This window comes from Armigeres subalbatus, chromosome 2 (genome assembly GCF_024139115.2).
Source record: "Armigeres subalbatus isolate Guangzhou_Male chromosome 2, GZ_Asu_2, whole genome shotgun sequence".
NCBI classification, from domain to species: Eukaryota; Metazoa; Arthropoda; class Insecta; order Diptera; family Culicidae; genus Armigeres; species Armigeres subalbatus.
In genome coordinates, this window is record NC_085140.1 from 392052925 (window position 1) to 392076960 (window position 24036).

Below are 24036 nucleotides of genomic sequence, written 5' to 3' on the forward strand. Positions count from 1 at the left end.
TTGCATAAGCACCGAAATTGGTGATTACCCAAATACCATGCCAAATTATTAATATGGCAAACAACCTTTATGACAAATATCATTATGCCAACCGGCATTGGTGGCAACTAGGTGGAAGGAGTACTTTGAGGATTTGTTAAACGGTGAGAAACAAGTTGGACATAGTCCAAGCTGTGTGTGCAATCACCAACGCTGGATAAGGATTATGAAGGGTTTAAGTGAGCAGAAAAATAGTGAAGCATTTGGGAAGGATGAGATCCCGGTCGACCTGCTCAAACTTGGAAGTGAGCAGTTGCATCCATTGCTATATTCATATGCCTCAGATGACCTCATACATCCGAACTACAAAAAAGGACACAGCCTAGAGTGCTCGAATTACGGAGGGATCACCCTTCTGAACCCAGCGTACACAATTGTGTTGCGTATTCTATTCGTAGCAGACTGAGACCGCCTGAGGAGTCGTTTGTCGAAAAATACCAAATCAAGCTCTATCTGGAATAAGGGCGAATGTCGCAAGAGAGGATTCTCTTCGCCGACTTCCCCTCTTTTTAATAAAAGTGACAAGCACTGGATTTCTTTGTGGTTTATCACCTCAGCACGATAGAAAACAATGCAAACTTGCATTCTGAGGTGATAAACTGCAAAGAAATTCTCTGCTTGTCACTTTTATTAAAAAGAGGGGAAGTCGACGAAGAGAATTCTCTCTTGCGACATTCGCCCTTTTACCAGATAGAGCTTGATATGTAGGTTTTTCGTAAGGGCCGATCAACGGCGGATAAGATGTTTAGTCTACGAATAATCCATTATGAATTCCGGAAGTATAACTTTTAGACGTATTATCTGTTCATTGATTTCAAAGCAGCGTATTTCTCAGCAAAAGGTTTTCCGGCGAAACTTATTAGACTGATATGGGGATAAAGTTGAAGTTGTTTAAGAGTTTATTTGCCTTCTATTGCTTGCGCTATGTGACTATGACGTTTCCAGTGAAGTGAAAAGGCGTATTGCTGCTGTGAATAAGGCCTCCTACGGATTACGTAACCAGCATGCAAACTAAAACGAAATTTGCTGTGATAAAACTCTGATTCTTTACTGTGTCTAAAAAGCGATTTGTACAATTGCACAACATGTAAAGATTTGGTTCGGTGAGGTTTGATCCCACGAAACCAGTACGCTAGACATGTGCTTTCCCTACTAAGCTACGAAGGACCTCCGTCGTCCTCCGCAGCTTAGAAGGCTACTGATGACATCAAATTTCCAACACCAGGCACGTTACTACAACCAGATTGGCTCAACTTGTGCTACTTGGGAAGTGGCCCTTTACGGAAGGGTGGACGTTAAAAGAGGCGGACTGGTAAGCTTTCGGAGCTTCGATCGAAAAATGCCGCCTTCAATACTCGGTGGGTATCTAAAAATTTGTGGTTGCCGCAGATGCAAGGCGTTGTGCCAATATAAATATAAAAATATTGTGAATCGTACATATACGACAGACTTCAGTGGGCTGGCCACTTAGTGTCAATGTCGGAATCAAAAATAGCGAAAATAATATTCAACAGAAAATCAGATAGAGCCCGAGGAATACTTGGGGACCCAAAACGTTGGGGAAACTGGTGGAACATCGGTTGTGGAGCTTTATGATACGCCAGGGTGTACCGACGCTGTAGCCAACCAGGAACTGTAATAAACGGAACCTCCGAGCTGAAACGCTACCTATCGAAGGCAACAAATCTACAACATTGTCAGTTTAACATTTTCCTAATCGGCTGGAGTCCACAAAGTTGGGAACATAATTATGCTAACAGTAGTAAAGGTACTGACACTACTCGAATCAGATGAGGATTGTTGAATGCGAACGCTCTCTAGTGGAAGGGATCAATTCTTTGTTGACGTAAAGCGACTCGTTTTATTATGTTTTGGTTTTACAAAAGAGTTTCCTACTCAAAAAGATATTTCTTTATTGATCTTTTTGGAATACTAAGATAACATTTATAATTGAACTGAATCTGCTCTCACTGATTCACACTCTAGCTGATAAATTGGAACACAGAAAATGTTTATAGTATTAAAACATTTTAAAATACTCATATTTAACTGATATTAATACTCTTCAAACCCCGCCAAAGAGAAAATTGTATTTTTTATTCGTTGGCTCGAGTCTCCGAGCGACGGCTTATCTGCGTCCCGTATGAAAATATTTATGACAAGATGGAGAATTTGTGCCCCCAAAACCGATCAGCGGAGAGCAGACAGAGCCCACTCGGGCGTCGTTGACCCTGCGTTGTCGCGAGGGAAAAGCGGAGTCGTGCACGTCTCATCAACCGACTAAACGGTTTATGAGGAGAAAATAAATTGCCTAGTCCTGTTGGCAGGCGAAAAAAAGAGAACCGACGAAAACAACTGTGGACATAAACTGCGGTTGCCTCTATAAATCACCGGATCAGCATTTTAAAATTGCATTTCGGGTGTATTATGTATGTACATATATGCGAGGGAGGTATTGCAGGAATTATGATGGTTGCGAGAGTAAGTCCCAATTAATTGGGGATTTAAACTTGGAGATAAAAAGGACACTGTAATATCTGTGAGTTTAGAAAACGCTAAATTTTTTTTGAAATGGACGACGGTGAATAATAACATCGTAATTCAACTGGAGTTTGAGCTTTATTGTGTCATACCGGTCATACCACTAAAATATACTTTAATTGAAGTAGCTGCAAGTTTGAAATAATTTTGCGCTAATTTTCATGCTTACATTACTTAAATGCTTTTCTAGAAACAACGATAGTTTTCAAAGGTAAAAGGACATAAGTTGGAAAGTGATCAATCTGTACACACTCAAAATTTAAAAATAAAATAAAATAGGGGGAAAATAAATAAAAGAACTTTCATTAGCGACTTAAGCCCTTAGCCACGGAAAGGCATAAATTCAGCTGTCAAAATCTTGGTCAAAGCTAAAATCGAGCTACCCCGGGCTTAACCTCGATTTGCTTAATGGATTTCAACGCTGCACCAGCAACGAACTCACGATCCCCACGAGGTTTACGTAATCCACCTACCCGACGACGACCGCCGACAGCCACAACAGCATCAGAAATCACTTTCCAAATGCCGCAGTCTGACCCAAGACCAAGGCACACAGTCGTTTATCCACCATTTGACCTGACCCGGCCCACTTACGAGAGTTTTGTCGTCGACGTCTTGCAGCGGCAGCGGCAATAAACCTCGAAACAAAAAAACGCTCTTCGGTCTCCCTGTGTTTTCGAAAAACTTACCTATCAGCACGGCTAGACCGAATAGTTCGGTGTCCAGCATGCCCTGTTTGGAGAAGTGATGGCATGTTTGTGCGTATACTTCGCGGACGCGACTTTTTGCTTCGACTAGGAAGTAGAGTGTACGTGGCTGTGGTGTTCCTAATAATCTGTGGAATGCGCATCAACGTCGCGCCGAAGGCGTTTGGGGTTGGGTCGGGATGTATCGTTGTGGCAGCAAAATCCGCAGGAGGGCAGACATGGAAGAAAAAGGTGTCAAGAAAAGAATAACAAATTAGTTCAGTTTTCGGGACTCGGTGATTTATGATTGTGGCACGACCAAAACGAGGTGAGAGATATTAATCAGTTGGAAGGTGTTTTTTTTTGGTAGTGATGAAAGCTTTTCGTTGATTGGTACGAAGAAGAGGGACTTTGAATGCGCTGATCAATAATTGGAAGAGAGAAAAGCTATTTCGCATATCGAAGGTTATTTCATATTGTTACACAAAATTCTGTTTTAAGATGACTTCTTTTGGTGATTTTTCGATAATGAAATCCAAATTAAGTCAAAGAAGAAATCGATTCTAATTGATATGTAGTCAAAGGTACAGATGAGCAAAAAAATGAGTAAATATTAATCACATAAAAACAGAATCTTATGTGCATTGTCCTTAAAGTCTATCCAAAACCTCTGAAGAAATTTTACACAAATCAATAAACAAATCTTTTCAAATCGTACAAATTTCATAAACACTACGGCTATCATAATTAAATATTACCAAACTTTGAATATTTCGTGAGGCCTACTTACTTTAAAGCTAGAAATCTGGTACCCGGAGGCAGAGGGCGGGACGGTGGCGCGCAAACCTCGAGGGGTGCGCTGACAGTGCACAAAGCTCGCATGCTGCATCGTTACCACCTGCAACTAACCTTTACGAAAGATTTCCTGCAATTGAAGAGATAATGCAAAAGGATTGAAATTAGATTACGTCACACGTTACAGATCTATGCATCGAATTTGGGACCTTCAAAAATTCAGACAGAGTAAATGATTCTGAATGAAGATATTTTAAGATCGAGGTATCACATTCACAACATTGGGAAATTTGAATAAGTGACTAACTATCCTTCCTGCAACCATTTGCAAACCAACCATTTTTTTGCTTTTGTCTTTGCCGTACACTAAACGTCTGTCTCATTTCGCGAATTAAACTTAAAAATTACAGTTTGAAAATTTAAAAACTACCCGGTAACAAGAATAACTGGTGCTACCCAGTAAACCAATAAAACATCTATCTAAAATGAATCGGTATTTGTTAAAAGTAATCTCGCTCTGCGAGCAGGGTTATTTGGTAATTATGAACTGTCTCTTTTAAGTTTAATTTGCGAAATGAGATGGATCCTAAGTGTATGTATAGGGTATAGTTAGGATCTCTCCGAAATCAAACTTGTCTGTGATACAAGTCCCAGATGTAAGTACCTATACCAGTCAAATGAAGAAATTTTGTCTGAATGTATGTATGTACTGTACGTGTTTGTGTAAATGTACCAAAATATGAGACACATTTTTTGGTACTAAGTATCTTCCGTTTTTTTCGCAACAAGTTCCATTTGACAGGGTCTTTTTTGCAAGTTTGCCTTGAAAAAAAAAATGAATGTAGGAAGAGTGATGTCAGAGGGCAATCAAATGTTTATCAATGAAAATAATGGGATCCATCTTCGTAGAGTACTATTACAACATATTTAATTTACTTTTCTCATAAAATTATATAATGCGCAAGAAATCATCGCTAGGTGAATTGATCGGATTTTTTCGAACGCGATGAAGGAACCAGCTTCAACCGCTACTAGTAGCAGTAAGCACCGGTTTCAAATACCATTGCCGTTGGCTACTTTGCTGAGCGAGTTGAGATGTAGCAGACCATTGAACAATGGGTAAATATTTAAGCTCGATGGATACAGAAAAGTTTCATTGAAAATAGATTCTAGGCCACAAAAATAAATCGTTCTTACGAAGAATTTTCGATTTTATAAAAGTTCAACTACTAACAACGAGTGTGCAAGTAGAGCCTTAATTATACCTACAATTAAGGCTCTACTTGCACACTAAAATCGTTGAATGATCCATAATGTATTGTCTACTCTATAGTACGCCCGGTGGGCAATACATAATAAGTGAAGCCCTCTTAAAGGTGAACGAAACATTATAACAATCCATTTGACGGGGAATCATGTCCCATTGTTTGCTATTGAAAATTGGCAGGATCGGACTAAGGGCTCTGAAATTATGGCCTAAGTACTATCTCTTTTGCTCAATACGTTTAAAAACACTCACTTATATTTTTTTTTGTATTTTTTGGCCCGAGAAAGGCACCAACACCGCTAGGTGGATTAGTCAGAGTTTATTGTGTTATTCTTAATTTTTAAAACAGTTAAAACAAAGGCAAAAGAAAGTTGACCTTAATACGTCAAATAATCGACATAAACAACAAAACGACGCACGGGAGAGGTCAGTTGCTTTTAATTTTGCTCAATTGGGAAATTTTGGGCAATTGATAAGCAGATGCTATCAAAGAATGCTACTGGGATACGACAGAAGCAATGTTCATTAAAATGGCGGAAGGTCAAATCAGTGTTCAATACACAGAATTCTGTTTTTACACGATTTTTTCGGTCGTATTTTGGTTCGTGTAGCAGTCAACTACGAGACACTGGAGACGGTCTCACAGTTGAGGTCGAAATACGTATCTGTAAAGATAACAAAACGTAGTGGAATTAAATGGAAAGTACTAAACTCGTCTAAGACAGTTGAAGACACTCCACTAAAAAAGCTTGAATAATTTATCTTCTTTTTATTAAAAATCCAGCCAGTGAAAAATAACTACAGTAATATTCTTCGGAATTTTTGGATTGGATTGGATTTGGATTTGGATTTGATTTTGATTGGATTTGATTTAGATTGGATTTGGATTGGATTTAGATTGGATTTGGATTGGATTTAGATTGGATTTAGATTGGATTGGGATTGTATTTGGATTCGATTGGATTCGATTGGATTTGGATTAAATTTGGGTTGGATTTTGATTGGATTGGATTTGGATTGAATTTGGATTGGGTTTGAATTGGTTTTTGATTGGATTTACATTGGATTTCGACAGGATTTGGATTGAATTTGGATTGAATTTGGATTTGATTTGGATTTGGATTGGATTTGATTTGGATTGAATTAGGATGGGATTGGATTTGGATTGGATTTGATTGAATTTGGATTGGAAATGGATTGGAATTGGTTTGGATTTGGATTGGATTTTGATTGGATTTGGATAGGATTTGAATTTGAATTGGATTTTGATTGGCTTTGGATTGGATTGGATTTGGATTGGATTTGGATTGGATTTGGATTGGATTTGGATTTGGATTGGATTTGGATTGGATTTGGATTGGATTTGGATTGGATTTGGATTGGATTTGGATTGGATTTGGATTGGATTTGGATTGGACTTAGATTGGATTTGGATTGGATTTGGATTAAATTTGGATTGGATTTGGATTGGATTTGGATTGGATTTGGATTGAATTTGGATTAGATTTGAATTAGATTTGGATTAGATTTGGATTGGATTTAGATTGGATTGGATTTTGATTGGATTTGGATAAGATTTGGATTGGATTTGGATTGGATTTGAATTGGATTTGGATTGGATTTGGATTGGACTTAGATTATGTTCAATCAAAGTTAATTGCCTATAGGGATTAAACCACCCGACTTGGACGTTAATCTACAATGTTATGAAAACTCATATGCGAATATGTACATTATGTGGAAAATGTTGATTTGAAAAATGTATTGGAGGTAACAACTTTCCCTTCGATGGGACTCGAACCCACGACCCTCAGTAGATTTTGTTTAGGTTGGACTTGGATTGTGTTTAGGTTGGGCTTGGATTGGATTTGAAATAGATTGTTTTTTAATCTGATTTGGATTGTATTTGATTGGATTTGGGTTGGATTCGGATTGAATTTGCATTGGATATGGATTGGATTTGAATTGGACTTGGTTTTGGATTTGATTTGGATTGGATTTAGATTGGATTTATATTGGATTTGGATTATACTTGGATTGAGTCTAGGTTGGACTTTGGTTGGATTTGAAATGGATTTGGAATGGATTGGATTGAATCTGGAATGGATTCCCGACTAGAAGATCATATCAAAATTATATCAACCTATGTTATTATGTTATACTAAATTTTTATAACAAAATTTGATAGAAACGTGGTGCAGGATGTTGTTAAAATATCTAAATTTCTATCAAAAACTACACTACTGGAAACAAAAAACTATCAAATTTTGTTACAACTTTATCAAATAACATATTTTGATAGAAATTTATAACAGAATCAGATACAAAATATATTGTTTCTGTGCCGTTGGAATTTTTACAGGTCGTGATAGGTCTCCAGATTGTGATAAAAAATCAGCAAGTTTTGTTTTTGTTCGAACAAGAATATTTTTCGAGAACATGAAACTAACAACATTACAAATAAGGCAACCTTCTCAAATTATATCAGCGTTGTGATATCTATGGCTGGGAGACTTTGCTACATCTATTTTAATTGCCTACTGTTGGGCAATTCGGTGTTAAGCATTTTTCAAATCATATTATGATATAATCTTGTTACAACATTTAAAAGATAATGGCTACTGAGAACAAAATTGTATCAAAATAAGTTATAAATATCACAATATGTTAAAATTGTGTTCAGTTTCTGTTATGCTCTTCTAGTCGGGTTGGAATTGGATTGAATTTTAATTGGATTTGATTGGATTTGGGTTGGATTCGGATTGGATTTGCATTGGATATGGATTGGATTTGAATTGGACTTGGATTGGTTTTGGATTTGATTTGGATTGGATTTTTAATGGATTTGAAACTTTTGGTCTTCGAAAATGCTAAGAGATTGAACTCAAGCCAAGTGCTTGGAATTTGCAACGGTCTACTTCTCCTAATCCGTAAAAGCCTTTGGAGAGGGTTTCGTACAAAAAGCAAAAGGATACGCAGATTAATTCAAGACGGTTTATTTGTTTAGTGAGGAAATAATTCATTTTCAATAATAAAATGATGGGTACCAAAAAATCCTTGAATGTTCTTGTACTTCCTTATCTTACTATTTAAGAAAAACAAACAAACCAAAATTACAATTTACCACAAACCAAAATTACAAACGGTATTTTTTACTACCGACGTTCGCACCAGTATAAGATCACTCGGTAGTTTTATAGGAGTGCTCAGTCATAATTGACGTTTCGCCACCGGGCCACTCAGAACCGAGACCTCGGTAATTAAGGACTGTTCAGTTTATAAAGAGGACACTTTGTACTGTTTTTTAAACCATCAATCTTTTTCGAAATCTGTTTTTATTTCGTTGAATATATTATCTGACCTTCTAGAAATGAAATCCAATTAACAACGAAACAATTCTAACTCAGAAAATTTGGGATATTCATAACAAGCTCAATTTATTGGATTTTCAACAGCTCCAACCGTTTATATTCCGTACTCGGGCTGCCACAGGTTCTGCTGTTTCTAGATATCGACAAATCATTGACAGTGTGTTTCTTTCCGATCTTCTTGATGATTTTGTTGACATGCCGATTTACAATTATTTTATAAACTGTCAATTTTGCTTATAAAAAAATCTGTTGGAAAGCTTATGTTTACGCGAAATTTGAGAAGCTTTGACAATAGGCGCCATTTTGTTCGATCTAAACTGTTTTATCTCTTTTCAAAAATAACAGTTGATTGACTGTGCATTATAATATACGATAAAGTAAACTCCATCAAAATTGACCAATCTGTCTGTATAATATCGTTATGTAAAAGTGTCCTCTCAATAAACTGAACAGTCCTTAGTTGAACTATTTTACTGAGGTGGATACTGAGAGCTCAGCTGTTGAGAAATCGGTAATCGGATAATCGAGCCCGGTAAATAAGATTAAGGACAATCACGACATAAATCAAAAATGGCTGCCACAATGACCAGCCTAAGTATCGTCATATTACAGCCACGCTGAAGTAATAATGCGGAAATTAGATGTGTGTGCTCTTATATCTCTTCAGCGAATTAAAGTTTCCAAATAAAACTTCGAAAGGTTTACCAGTGCTGATCAAAATCAAATTGTTATGGCTTGATTTCTTGCCATGAGCAATCGTATTATTCTGAGTATACTTGACAGATACGTGTGTATACATATTTGTTAAGCTTTGATTCGAAGCCATATTGAGCCATTGGAGATAACCATACAGTTGAGGCTGAAATGCGAATTACTGTTGAGATATGTAATAAGGAATTAAAAAGAAAATGAAAATAAACTCTCTTAATTCGAATAATTTAAATTTGAATACTACATTTGAACACAAGTTTCAAGCTCAACAGCCCATAGTGCCATTGGATTGTAGTTTTCTTCAACTTTACTTTACCGCATGACGAAGAAGGAAACCAACGAGGGGCGCATCTGAGTCGGTTCAGGATAGAGGTGAACCAAGCGGACAGGCATCGATGGAGGAAAAAAAAAACGACCAATATATACAACAAGCCCAACCACAGCCCATCAAGAAGAGAGAACAGATGGTGAGTTGTGAAAAGTTGCTTATACATCCCTTCGGGTTATAAACCAAAGGAATGTGGATTCGTTTTTTGTCTTCTTCGTTTTGCCCCGGTCATCGCGGCTCAGCTGCTGCGTTGTGGTTGGCTTCTTTTTATCTTACCCCACACGCCTCATTCCAGAAATCGCGCAAGCGTTGCACAGCCGAGATCGAGGAGTGATGTTCGCGTGAAGCACGCTGGTGACCGGTAAGCCATTGTGGGTTTTCAATAGCGGAGACGTAGAGCGTTGCTTCTATATTAGACTGACCTAAAATGTAGAAGCACTAGAAACATTTCCACTAGAAGCATGCATTCTAGTGTCAAACATAATCTCTGTAGTTTTCATGCGTTTACAGTACACCCCGTGATACCCCTAATAAATGAAAAGGAAAACGGCAATTACAATAGAAATTGATGTAAGCAGTGTGATGAATAGAAATTATGACAAACTCTCAAACATATAAAAATGAATTTGTAATTTAAACATTTTAAAAATGTTTCTGGCATGCAATAAAACGCAACCCCAAATCGGGCTGTTATTTTGAATGGAATAAAACTCAAACTGCGCTAGCTTGTAAAATTCAATCCAATTGCATTGCACATCGAATGTTTAATTGTTTGTTAGGAATAGCTGTGTAAGAACAATAGACACAGCACAAAGTATTGGAACATCAACGAATTGTATAAAAGATTGAATCTTACAAGCTAACACAGTTCGAACTTGTTTTGATTTAAATTTGCAACAAGTTCAACTGAAAGTTGCTTTTATCTGTAAAGTTTTTTATTCAACGACTAAATTTATTGAACTACTATAAATGTTCATTTTTAATTAATTACATTTTTATCCGGGACCAATTGGCACTCCTATTATGACCGCATTAATATTTGCTCATATGAAGTTGCGTCAGTCTATTCTATTTCCCTGACTGTTCGAGAACGGAAAGAAGGATGGATTTGTGAAGATGATTTGGTATAGAATGTAGAAGTCTCATTTTTCGGGGTTTGTCAGAAATACAGTCACCCAACCGATATGGATTGCTCACATGCATGGGTTGCCCGGGAGAAAATATACATTGGTTCTATATTTGAAACATTTGAATTACCATAAAATGTACAGATCGTACAAAAGGATATATTATTTCTTGATGGTTGAACTAATGCACATATTGTATCAACACTGCACGCTAAAAAATATTGCAGTCGAAACTACCATTCCGAGGGTTATTTCAAAAATATGCACTGACAATTTTCAGCAGATAACAAACCCGTTTGATTTTACCATGCGATCAGTGAGAATCAACTATGGCCCATGCGGAATGTTGTCACATGAACTGAAACAGTGGTGAATTTCTCTGAAACCATGGTAAAATTTACTGAAATTTCATGGTTTTGAAAACAGAGCGTAGTCTACAAAATAGTAGTTTTGACCACGGAATTTTTTTCTGTGTGTGGATACAATACGTCAACACACTTCTCTAATGTAGCAATACTATACAGAAAAAAAATCCATGGTAACAATTACTATTTTGTAGACTACGCCATGTGTTTAAAACAACCACAAATTTTCAGTTAAATTAATCATGCAATCGGACAAATTCACCACTGATTCAGTGCATGTAACAACATTTCACTAGGACCACAGTTGATTTTTACTGCGCGCATGGTAAAATCAAACGGGTTTGTTGTCTGCTGAAAATCGTCGGTGCGTATTCTTAAATTAACCCTCGGAATGGTAGTTTCGACCGCAACATTTTTTTGCGTGTAGCAATTGTTTTGAAGCGTTTCAGCACATGAGATTTAATGTACTTTAAAAAATTTCTATAAATAACATATTAGCTATATAACAATACTTCATACCCAGGCAGAAGCCATGAACAGAATAACAAAACATGATATGAACTTGATTGATATAAGAGATAAAAGAACAGGCAACAATATCAAAAATTTCCACCGAAATATCATTTAAATATCAGGATATGCTATGGATAAGAGCAAACTAATGGCACATGCTATTCTCAAAAATAGCATAACTTGATCTCCGCATGATATTTTAGTGCAAAATATTTGTATTTTTGAATTTATTTATGACCTTATTTGGAATCTTGTATTCGCAAAAGGGATGATTTGGGCTCAATCTGTGTCGTATTACTTTTATGAGTGCTCACTGCTGAAAAATTAGAAACAAACCAAATTGCGCCGACGATGCCATCAAAAACCGATATCGATAGAAGTTCGGGAGCGTAAATGGAGGTGGGTCGGCCCACACATTGCGAAAGAACGGAGACGAGATCTTTAAGCAAGCGCTGCACTGGAATCCACCAGGACATCGCAGCAGAGGCAGACCCAGGGGCTCGTGGCGGCGTAGCCTTAACAAGGAAATAAAGGAAGTCGACAGGAATCTGAACTGGGCGCAGGTCAAGCCTGAAGCAAACTGCCGCCTTTTACGTTGGCCCTATGTACTCCTAGGGGATACATTCTCATTCAGTGGGTGAAATTGCGCTTTCATTAACATTCGATTTTATTTAAGAAAAAATAAAGCCATTCATTCTGAATTCGTCAGACTCTTCTCCGACCCTAACAGAGAAGTCGAAAGTCTGATGAGTAATTCGTGAAGTCGAAGCAAATTCTGCTCTTCCCTCCTATGGAAAACCACATTGCTGTCTGTTAGAGTTTGAGTAAAACATGGCCGCCATCTCTTCCTCTCTGTTGCTCTACTGTAAAAACCCATAAAGAACTGTCATTGTTTGTGTGAAGAATTTTGGTTCAACTTCGCGAATAGAGTAATAAAGAAATAGGGGAATAGCACCGGTTTAGGCCAATTTAGTTGGCCAACTAAATTGGCCAACCCTGAAAAATACATATTTTTGAAAATAATCGATCCGTTGAAAGCAGCGTTGAAGGGTGAGGGATATATCTCTTGTTGAAAATACTAAAACCCTTGCGAATTGGTTTATTTTTGGAGTTATTCGCAAAATTGGCCAAATTTGGAATATGGTCAAAACCAGTACAGTTCCCCTATTGTTTTTCTTTTAGAGACCCAAGATCAGAATTTGAATCTAAAGGAGAATGAGAAAACCTCTCACTTCATGCCTGTATACACTCTCGATGGGTAGCATACCGTAAGAGATGTTTTTCGTTAGCTATTTCGATTGGGGGGTTACAACCCATGATAAATTTCTTTTAATAAGCCCCAATTGCGGGGGGCACCGGTTCAGATGATGCATTTCAACTTGTTTTGAACAGGTTTTCAGTTACACAAAAAACTGATTCGGATAGGCGGCTCCCACCGAGGGGGATTGATAAAACGCTTTATTCTTGCTCATTATATGTTGGGGCACAGCGAAAAAAATATGGTCCCCAACATATAATGAGCAAGAACAAAGCGTTTTATCAATCCTCCTCGGTGGGGGCCGCCAATCCGAATCAGTTTTTTTTAAACTTGTATTACAAGTGCGATAGTTTTGTTTTCATGGCTTGTTATGATTCGAAGAGGATTTTGCCTCTCTGAATTGGAAGCAGAGCTCATTATAAAGCGAAGGATTTGTATAAAATGTACAATTGCCTTGCTTCAGACATTTTATGGGATCAGTATAGCTTCATGTGCTTACATTTTTTCAACTCCCAAAAGCTATTTCCAGAACCAAACTGTTCCACCTTGGTCGGTATTCTGAAAAACCGTACCAAACGCCTTTTAGGAAAACGGAAATATATTCATATCAATTCATGCGTATATTTGTTATTTAATATTCTCAGTTATGGGGTTTATATGATTTGTAACTACAGTATTAACCCGATTTTGCCACTCCCCGATTTTGTCTACCCGCGATTTTAACACTTTTTCGACCCGATTTTAGCAAACCAAAATTTTATTAAAATTTTAGCCTTCTTTTTATTTTTATAAATAATAGCACAAACAATAATGATTTACATGAAAAAAAATTTCATCCCCTGGCTTTATTATCACGGTGTCGACTCAAAGCTGAAATTGAAATTCCCTGACATTCCCTGACTTTCCAGACCAGTTTTTGATAAATTCCAGGTATGAATATATGATGGTTTTAATTCATAGAAAGTATTATTGTTTACATTTTATAGTTTTAATTATATACTTTTATCAAAGATATATAAGCAGTTTCAACTTTTAGTATTTTTATGGAATGTACTTATCAATAATAACTGATTCATGAATCCATGATAGAATTCGTCTTATAACATACGGTTGAAATTACTGGATGGGAGACTTTGACAAGATTGCACTGAGTACCAGTGAGTAGAATCCATGATGTAAGCTGTTCTGAAAATTAATAAGTATTCCTTAAAGCCTGAATAATTGAAGCATATGAAGATTAGTGTTGATAGAATCTTACTAAAATCTCAATCATCGAGGCCTAATGCGCGAACTGACTCGTTGCGATTCTGAGGGAGAGAGAACATCGCTGTTGATTTTTTCTTGTATAACCGAATTGAAAATCAATTGAAGTAAATCTAATCAATCCCAATCAAAGTGTACTCGATGTTAACATATGGATTAATTTCATTGTTTCAAAATTTAAAAGAAAGAAATTAAGAAGGAATTAATTCGATGCATTCCACAAAGAAGAACACATGTTGAAGTTCTTGAAGACCGTGCGAGTCCCTGAGTTACTGGAAGCTTAACCACTTCTAGTCCTTCTTAATCACCTTTAGAAGCAGAACAGTAAAAATTTGGAGTTAATGTTAAATTAGTAATTTAAAAGTAAAATCATGAAAGTTAATCAAAATCCATCATTAATCACATTGTTCCATTATTGATTCCATGTAATGTTATGTATACGGACTTTCTTGAATTCTCTTCCCCTAAATAATATTCACCTTGGGGAATTTTTCCAGACTCACTGGAATCGTGATAAGCCTTCAGGATTATTGATAGACTCTTACAAATCATTGGAAACATTTCTAAAGTTCTCAAGATCTTTTTTAACATCGATACGTCCTTCCGGGAATCTTAAAGAATTGTTTGAGTTCTTGAGACTTTCGACAACTAAGATTGCTTAATTACATAGTTTTGTTTATTGGCTTCTAAAATCAGTCACGGACTGCTAGCGATCCTCCAACATCCAGATATTTTAAAATTCAACCCTTATAAGCTCATCCCCTCCATAGCCGTGCGGTAAGACGCGCGGCTACAAAGCAAGACCATGCTGAGGGTGGCTGGGTTCGATTCCCGGTGCCGGTCTAGGCAATTTTTGGATTGGAAATTGTCTCGACTTCCCTGGACATAAAAGTATCATCGTGCTAGCCTCATGATATACGAATGCAAAAATGGTAACCTGGCTTGGAAACCTCGCAGTTAATAACTGGGGAAGTGCTTTATGAACACTAAGCTGCGAGGCGGCTCTGTCCCAGTGTGGGGATGTAATGCCAATATGAATGAAGATAAACATAGATACATTTTTGAAGAAATTCTGGAGATTCAGAAAAACGTATATGCCATTAAAAATTGCGCCGTGATGTCATTTGACATTATCTGCTTCTTCTTTTTCTATGGATCAGCATTCTAACTGAAACTTGGCCTGGTTTTCAACTTAGTATTTTATTTGTATTTGATCAGTTATTAATTAAAAGCTTTTCTATGCCCGCCATACACTATGCCCAAGAGGTCGAAATGTTTCCCATTTAAAAACATCCTGAACTGGGGCCTCATTGCGCATCTCCTTTCGATAGCTCTTTCGTATGACAGTTAGCATGGTTTGCTCGTTTCGAGTCGAGGTGCGCAATGCAATGGACATCATACGCCTTTGCCCGCAAGACTGATACAGATACGGATAAAACAGTACCATGGGCTCAATAGTGTAAACAATTGAATTACCATATGCTCTACGGTATAAAATAGGATATATTGTTTTCTGATGGTTGCACATATTGTATCAACAACGAGGATGTAATACGTCAACATAGCTCTCTAATGTAACAATACTTGCAATTGTTTTTGGAACAATTTAGTAAATAAGTTTTAACCATTGATAACCTATGAAAGCTTTGTTCAAAATGCTAAACAATATTTCCCCATTTCGAAAAATATGCATTATTTTTCTCTAAATTTCATTGTTGAACGGTAAAGCCGTCATAATCAAGAAATCCAGTATCGTATTGTTTTACTATAAAATACAATTAAATCTAATGTAACTTGAACGGCGTTTTTCGAATATTTCAACAATATATTTACGATACACTCTATTGTTTGACAAAAAAATGTACGAAAAAATCTCAGATTTTGTATAGTTACAATACTTAACAACCCGTACATTCTAATATGAAAACTTCGTTTACAATTAATTGAATGGTTCATCACAATACATTCATCTATAGTATAAGCTATGGTATTTTTTTTTTGATTGTAATGTTATAAAAAATTGTATTGTTTCTCTATAATATTTTTTATTCGGGTTCTCATGGAACTTTTGACTCGTGCAACTGTCTATGAAAATCAAGGCATCCATATACAGATGGTACTGACTTGCGATTCACGGCAGTATAATACCAAATGATTAGCGTTTACTCTACCCGGCGTTTTGACCATTGAATGTGGAATTTTTCCAGGGCAACCCATTTTTTTCCTTGAAAAACCTCATCAAATGGTCGAAACGTCGGGCAGAGTAAAACGCTAATTGTTTAATGGTTTTATAAGACTGAGATAGCCGAAATCTCTATATAAAAACTATTTCCAGTCGTCTCCAATACCATAAAGAGATAGATCCCATTATTTCCTTATTATTTACATTAATTACTATGGTTCTAACTCCGGTTCGTACTAACCGATTTTTTGGTCGGTTTTGGATTTTTTTAAGAGGTGGGGACCCTTGGGAAAATACTGATATTGAAATAAGTCCGCAACGCAATGAACGACCCAAGTTACAAAAAAATTCATGATAAATTTTCTAAAAGCACTTTGTAACGCCATGAAAGGCTTTGAATTAAATTAAGTTGTTGTGGATGAATGCATTCAACAGAAATTTATTCAACAGAAAGTAGAAAAGATTTATTTTGGATAATATCTAGAACTATTAAAAGAATTTATTCTAAAATTGTTTGAGAATATTGAATAGAGGGTCCTTCAAAAATAATACATAAAGCTTTTCATAAGACGAGCTTATTTTACGAGCAATTTTATTCCATCACATTGAATAGTACTAAACTTGTCGTATGACATGTAAAAACATTCCAAAAGAGCCTTTTTATTTTTTAATGATGATTGAGGGTAAATGACAAATTCGCTGCAGTTTCCACTACAGATAGAAATCAAATTTTTGAATATACATTTTCAATATTGCATATTGGTACTTTTTGACGTAGAATTACGTCCTTCGATAAGATAGGGGGGTCATTCCAAAGTTTCGTTAAGACCGTTAAGAAAAGAGGTAAGGAAGTACAAGCTAATAACTCAGCCGTTTTTCAACGGATTCCAGAGATCTTAGTATGAATCGATCAGTAAACTCTCTAAGATTCCATACAACTATTGTAAACAATTGATTCAATGCATTAATTTATTGAAAAATTCATCTTCGCTAGCCAATTTTGATATTCCACTTTAACATTAATTGCTTACATTCCGGCTAAGAGCCATCCGGCATAAAATGTTGATGATCAAATTTGGCATCCAGTATCGCACTAAACGTAATTCTACATTCAAATTACAGTCGTATCTTTGATACAACCCTCTACTTTTTTCCCTGACTTCAATCTAAATTCCCTGACTTTCTTTGACATTCCAGGTACAAAATCAAATTCCCTGACTTTCCAGGTAGTAGACACCCTAGTAATGCATCATTTCTGAGTACCTGTCAAGATTCTGTATGCCTTTTTGGCAAGAAATTATGTGTTCCGTTTTCATATTTTGCCACATATTTAGGAGAGAACAGTCGAGAAATCATTATTGTTTGGCAGCTACACATATTCTTCATAAACAAATGCGCTGATCAAGTAGAAGCTGTGTAAGGTGGGCTTTTTACAAGCGGTCGTGGGTTCGAACCTCATCTTTCACATGTATGAATGTAAATTATGTCCATGTCGGATGGGAAATACATGAAAAATAGGCAATTACCTTTGATTGAACTGAACTTCAGTGGCAAGCTCTTACGATCGCAATGTGGTCGAGCCAGAGGGCAAAAAAAAGCTCAGGACAAATTATAGCTGATTAGTGCATTTGTAACCCTTTTAATGGTGTGGTCGGCTTTGCAGAGTCATATTAAGCTATGGAAGGTGCAATATGCAAATCACAATAATATAACAAAATCTGCCAATACCGTCATCTCCCCTACCAATTTTTTTTTTATTTGAAAAGTCTTCTATTCTGAAGTTTGTTCAAAAGCCTTAACCCTTAGAGGTACAGGGCGATTGTTTTAGAAATCGTCGAAAATATTTTAACGTAAATAACCATTGAAATCATTCTCATTAAACATATTTTCGGTTTGTTGTTTTAAAACAATATTGCGCATTAAGGGGTTAATCAGATTCAGAGATAAATATTTATTTAGCAATGACGACGTTGAAGATAAAGCCCGCCAATTTACAAATAATCTATCCAAAGTTTTCACAAAAGTGTGTCGTAAACTTTCACATTAACACTTTGAATATCCTTTGAATTTGTTGTTCACATAACGCACTTTCTCGAAAACTATGCAGAACGTCGGCCGGACTAGTTTAGATAGTTATAGTGACAGAAAGTTTACGATATCCAACTACTGTGAATGCTAAAACATATAACCCATAATTGTCAGGACATTTTAGTAATTGATATTTCACCGATGTTTTTGCTAATCCTCAGATTAAAACAATATCTCAAATTTGCCTTATTCAGCCAGCTTTCAACAATTTTCCACTTATCTTGGTGCGATGCATGTTTACGTTAGTGTAAAATCCATTTGAAATTGTCTGCCACTCATGCACATAAGTCTACTAGTTTTAGACAACCACAATCTGATTGATTATGCTCAGCAGCATGTAGATTGTTCGTGAACAACGTACGAAATATACAGATGCAATTATTTTTGTACAATTAAGTGACTTTCAAAGCTTCCTTTGCCTTGACACAAATGGCACATTCATTATGTTATATGTTGTCACCAAACCACGACAGTTTCTTCTTTTTCTTTTCAAAGCTGGTTATGGTCATGCAATTGAACTTCTGGTTTTACACGCGGAATCATTTTCACACCTTGCGCCTCCAAGTTGTCTTGTATCTGTTCTGATCACATACACAAATGCGTGCAGCACACACATAGCACTACAGTTTGAGCTTACACGGTCGAAGTTTTCAAATGATGGTGGCAGCATAAAGGTGCAAAGAATCTCAACATTAGAAGTCTCAGGTCCGAGATTCCAGTTTCCAGCTTCACCGTGAGTCGATCTTCGCGTTCGATCTTATGCTGTTTCATTCCATAGCTATTCACTCACTCGACACAAGCATACACTCTCGCGCAAGTGCGCACTCATACACTCGTTTATAGCACAGCTAGCGTGTTTAAATGCCTTCTTCTCAACAAAAACCGACCCGAGTATACATATTCCATCGAACCTTTCCTCTTCTGCGTTTCTTCTCGTTCGGGAATGGAATGCGTCTCACGGGTTTCTTCTTCCATGCGTTTTCTTCCTCTTTAGTGGCAAACTATTCGAGAGTTCGATCATCGCGCTCTCTCTTCAACTGCCCCTCTAATTCACCTATTTCATCACTGTCGAAAACCGAGTCAAGCTATCGTAAAATTCGCTTTGTCAAAGCACACAAAATCTGCTACGATGATTAACATGATGAGCATTGACTTCAGGTCGAAAATCCTTTTTTTTTCGAGTATCTGTATTTGATTTCAAAAATGTATTTTTTCTTCTTGTTTTTCCAAACCGCCCCACAAAAACTCATCACATGCACGACCTGACATATGTGTATAATTTTGGAAGATAATTATAGCCTCCAGCAACATTCCGAAGCGCTCATTAATCTTAACATTCCTCTAAGCTAGATGCAGACAATGTCCGCATCTGTCAGTCAGCAGCGAAGCCCTTGAAGACCCACCAATCATGATGGTGGGCTCGAATTAAACGTGGAACTGTCCGCGTTAGGTTACATTGTAGTACGCTGAAACCATCGAATTATCCTTTTTTCTTCGCTCTCCATCCACACTTTTGTTGAAGCACTTGCATCTGGAAGATACAACCTAAAGCTGCTGATGTTTAATGGCTTTTTGAAATCGTTTGAAACGCGATATATTCACATAGAAGAAGAATCACACCAAAATGTATGGAAAACACATGAGAGAAACGAGGAATTCGCCCCCGGCGACAGGCTGACGTTAATGTAGTGAAAGACTCAATGAAGCTACAATCATCTGAACCGGCAAAATTTGCTATTCGTATTTTATAATACAAAACTTATTATCAGGGCAACACTTACATCACTTTGGTTAAAATCGTCACACTAATAATATTTCAGTATTTCTCCTAGTTTGGGAAGTTTTTAACAAATCTCCTCTTAAATTAAAACTCTTCACTCCACTTGTAGGGGCTTGAGTATCTACCGATTGATGTTTTCGCGATTTCGCTGTGTATAGCTGCGGTAGTGGGAGAAAATCGTCTCCAAATATTCAAATCTCGAACCTCGCGGGACCGAACGCGACACCGTACCGTTCACCTTCTGGTGGAAACACATTGTGAGAGCAGCCTCAATGGCGTGTGCATTCCAAACCCTGGAGAGCGAAGCGCTGTACGTTCGTCTGCGCCGTACATATGCGCTCGCGCGAGATCAACGCTATTCGGAGAGATCAACCGCGCGCGAGAGAGAACCAACTCGAATAGGCTTAAGTCGCGAGAGTGAAGCAGCACAGCTTAGCCAACCCGGAGAACTTCAACAACACAACGCTCTGGAATGCGGCTGGCCTTCAAATCGGTCTCTGTTTTCTTTGCTGTTACTGTTGTTGCTGCTACCACTATGCGCTATTCTGACTGCTGTGTAGCATTCATATGAGTAAATTCAAACAAAACTGAGGCGCGCGCGCTCTACTAAAACAACGCGACGCGATTTTGGCTGAGGTTTGGTCGGTGGGCATTGCTATGTAGACACCGTGAGGCGACTGTACACATCATTGTATATACTACGTACTATTATGAGAATCCGATGCGTGGCCTCCGCATGTAGGTACTTTACGTCAGAACGTAAACTTCATTGAAGATTTTTTTGGTTTTTACGCATGGTTGAGGTTTGTGATTGAAAAATTTGGCAAAAGCCATTCGATTTACATCCATTCGCTATGTACTGCTGATTCACGTCGAAGCATTTGAAATGAACCTTGGAAATACAAAGTCAATAAAACAACATCAATGTTTCGGATGTATAGGAAGGAAGGCTTGAAATAAAATAAAAACAATTGAACTACGATAATAACTAAGAGCTAAACATTCTGGAAAGAATGGCAGCATCTATGGGCAGTTAGCCATTTCAGCAGTTTTTCTTCATTTTCTTCAATGGCTCTACATTCCAATTGGAACCTGGCCAGCTTTATATTATTTTTGTATTTCCTCAGCCCACCTGTATTACTGAAGCGCGGTATGTCAGACTTACGCCATGAGATTCGTCAGCTTATTGCAAAGGATGTGAAATATATCCTTCGATTAAGCAGTGAAGGCGTTCAAGTAACGCATGCAAGGGTTACTATGAATATTTCGTAGAGTTCCTCGAGGTTGACAAGTATAAGTGTGTTATACGCACGACCTTGCCGACATGAAGTCTCTGAAGAAATAACTTGATTACAGTTCGACTGGGGTGTTTATTGATATATTTTGACTTTTTAGTGTTATATATTCAAACGGGTTTATATTCGTATTGCCCGACGTTTCGGCCCGTTTATTGGGTCTTTTTAAAGTGAAAAGCTGTCTGCCGTTCTTCGTACACTTAACAACTATAAAAATATATGCTAGGATTACAATCAATTGGAGCTTCTGGTATTTGAACACATAATTTGACTGTCATTAACATAATTTTTACATTAGATGAGACACTGTTTAACATCAACACACTGTACACTTAATGACTCGACCGTTTGAATATATCAGACTGAAAAAGCCAAAATATATCAATGAAGAAATAACTGATTGGGCTCAATGGCATGATGAAGAAAGTGCTCATCGTGGAACTCGAGAGCTGTGACCTGAGTTTGCGGCTGTCCACAAAACGCTCGCCACAACAAGGCTTGGAAATATCATGATCAGCTTTATCTGGTCCATCTGGACAACAGATCCACAACTTGGGAGAATCTGACTGTCCCGTTTTCCATTCATCTCATCGCAAAACAGAAAAATACAGCACCAATCTTGTCGCTTCTTTTTGCTAACATGCGTGCTCACTGCTGAAAAAAATCCCAAAAATAAATAATAAATCAAAAACTTTTTCATTGATTTGTTTTTGATGTGATGGAAATGGGAGCTATGAGATGAAGTGCCGAATCGTTCCCCTTATTAATTACATAGCCGTCCAGTTGGATGTAGTCAAGGGCTACCCAGAACGAGTAAAGCTCCTGAAGATACTGAGGAATGGTTCAACCACCATGAGGTGAATTGACCGTCCCGTGTAGACCGTGTATGCAACTGGCAGTGGCTGTTGCGTTGGTTCAAGCTCTAGCACCACTTGCGCTATCCACTAGCGTATGGCCCACATATTCCTGGATTTAGTCCACAATCGAAGAATGAAACTCTCCCCTTTAGAATTTGATTCACTGTACACACCGGAGCAACTAGTTACGAACTTCACGCAGAGTGGATATGGGCAATCGAAAATCCATGGTCGATCAAGAGCAAAATAAACGAACTGGCTTATTTGAGGCTCACATCAACCCGGGGGTAGCAGGGACTATGTCCAAGGACTTGACGATCCCTCCCCAGGCTATCTGCGAGTTATGGGGCTTGCCTAGGATGTGGTGGGGTTTGACAGTGTGCTCTGATAAACTTCTAAAAACAAGCTGCATGTATCCGCAAACAGGCCCCACCAAAGCGACCGTGTGCCGCGCAAAGCGCACAAGCCCAAGTCCTGGTGTTACGTGAGACACCAAACAGACCTAACACGACGGTCCTCCGACGAGACAGGAGGTTTGCGCAGGCTCAATAAGCCGCCTGGAAAACCAATGATTACGAGCATTATAAGAGATACTACGACTCGATATAATCGGCAAAGACCCAGGCGACGAATAACGAATCACGATTGGAACATGGAGCTGCAAGTCGCTAGGTTTCGCAGGTTGCGACAGGATGATCTACAATGAATTACTTTCGATGTTACGAACGTCCGCACATACCGCAGTGCGAATATTGAATCCGACCACTACCTCGTTGCAGTATACTTGCGCTTTAAACTCTTGACGGTGTACAACACGCGTCGAAGTTGAACACCACGGCTTAACATTGGGCGGCTACAAGACGGTAGACTAGCCAAGGCCATGCGCAGCCACTGGAAGTAGCACTTCCAACGGAAGAACAGCTAGGCGCAGCTTCTCTTGAAGATGGCTGGAGAGATATTCGATCCGCTATTTGGAACACCGCAACCGCTGCAATAAGCACGGTGCCCTCGGATCAGACAAACGTATGACCGCGAATGTGAGCAGTTAGTGGAAGAGAAGAATGCAGCATGGGCGAGATGGCTGCAACACCGCACGAGGGCGAACGAGGCACGATACAAACGAGCGTGGAACAGACAAAACTCGATTTTCCGGAGGAAAAAGCGCCAGCAGGAAGATCGAGACCGTGAAGAGACGGAGCAACTATATCGCGCTAATAACACACGAAAGTTCTATGAGAAGTTGAATCGTTCAAGTAAGGGCCATGCGTCTCAGCCTGATATGTGTAAGGACATAAACGGGAAACCCTCTTACGAACGAGCGTGAGGTGGTCCAAAAGTGGCGGCAGCACTACTAAGAACACTTGAATGGCGATGTGGCAGACGAAATTGGTAGTATGGTGACGAACCTGGGAGAACGCGCGCAGGACATACGTTTACCGGCTCCGGACCTCCAGGAAAGAGGAGGGCGGAGATTGGCCGGCTGAAGAACAACAAAGCCCCTGGGGTTGGCCAACTACCAGAAGAGCTATTTAAACACGGTGGTGAGGTACTGGCCAGAGCGCTGCGGTCA

The 24036-nt window shown here is 38.1% G+C and overlaps 1 protein-coding gene across 3 annotated transcripts in view; it reads right to left on the bottom strand.

Moving 5' to 3' along the window:
- Window positions 1-24036, bottom strand: part of LOC134213203 (protein expanded) — a 174279-nt gene that overhangs the window by 16645 nt on the left and 133598 nt on the right. Inside the window, exons 1-3 of one of the 3 annotated variants that reach the window (XM_062691915.1) lie at window positions 20316-20574; window positions 4057-4191; window positions 3270-3415 (exon numbers count right to left, since the gene is read on the bottom strand). In XM_062691915.1, coding sequence (XP_062547899.1) covers window positions 3270-3415; window positions 4057-4148 — 238 coding nt within the window. In that variant the 5' untranslated portion in view covers window positions 4149-4191; window positions 20316-20574. Of the gene's footprint in view, window positions 1-3269; window positions 3416-4056; window positions 4192-19171; window positions 19342-20315; window positions 20575-24036 lie in introns of those variants that run through there. The other 2 variants (XM_062691917.1, XM_062691916.1) reach the window with 2 other exon arrangements.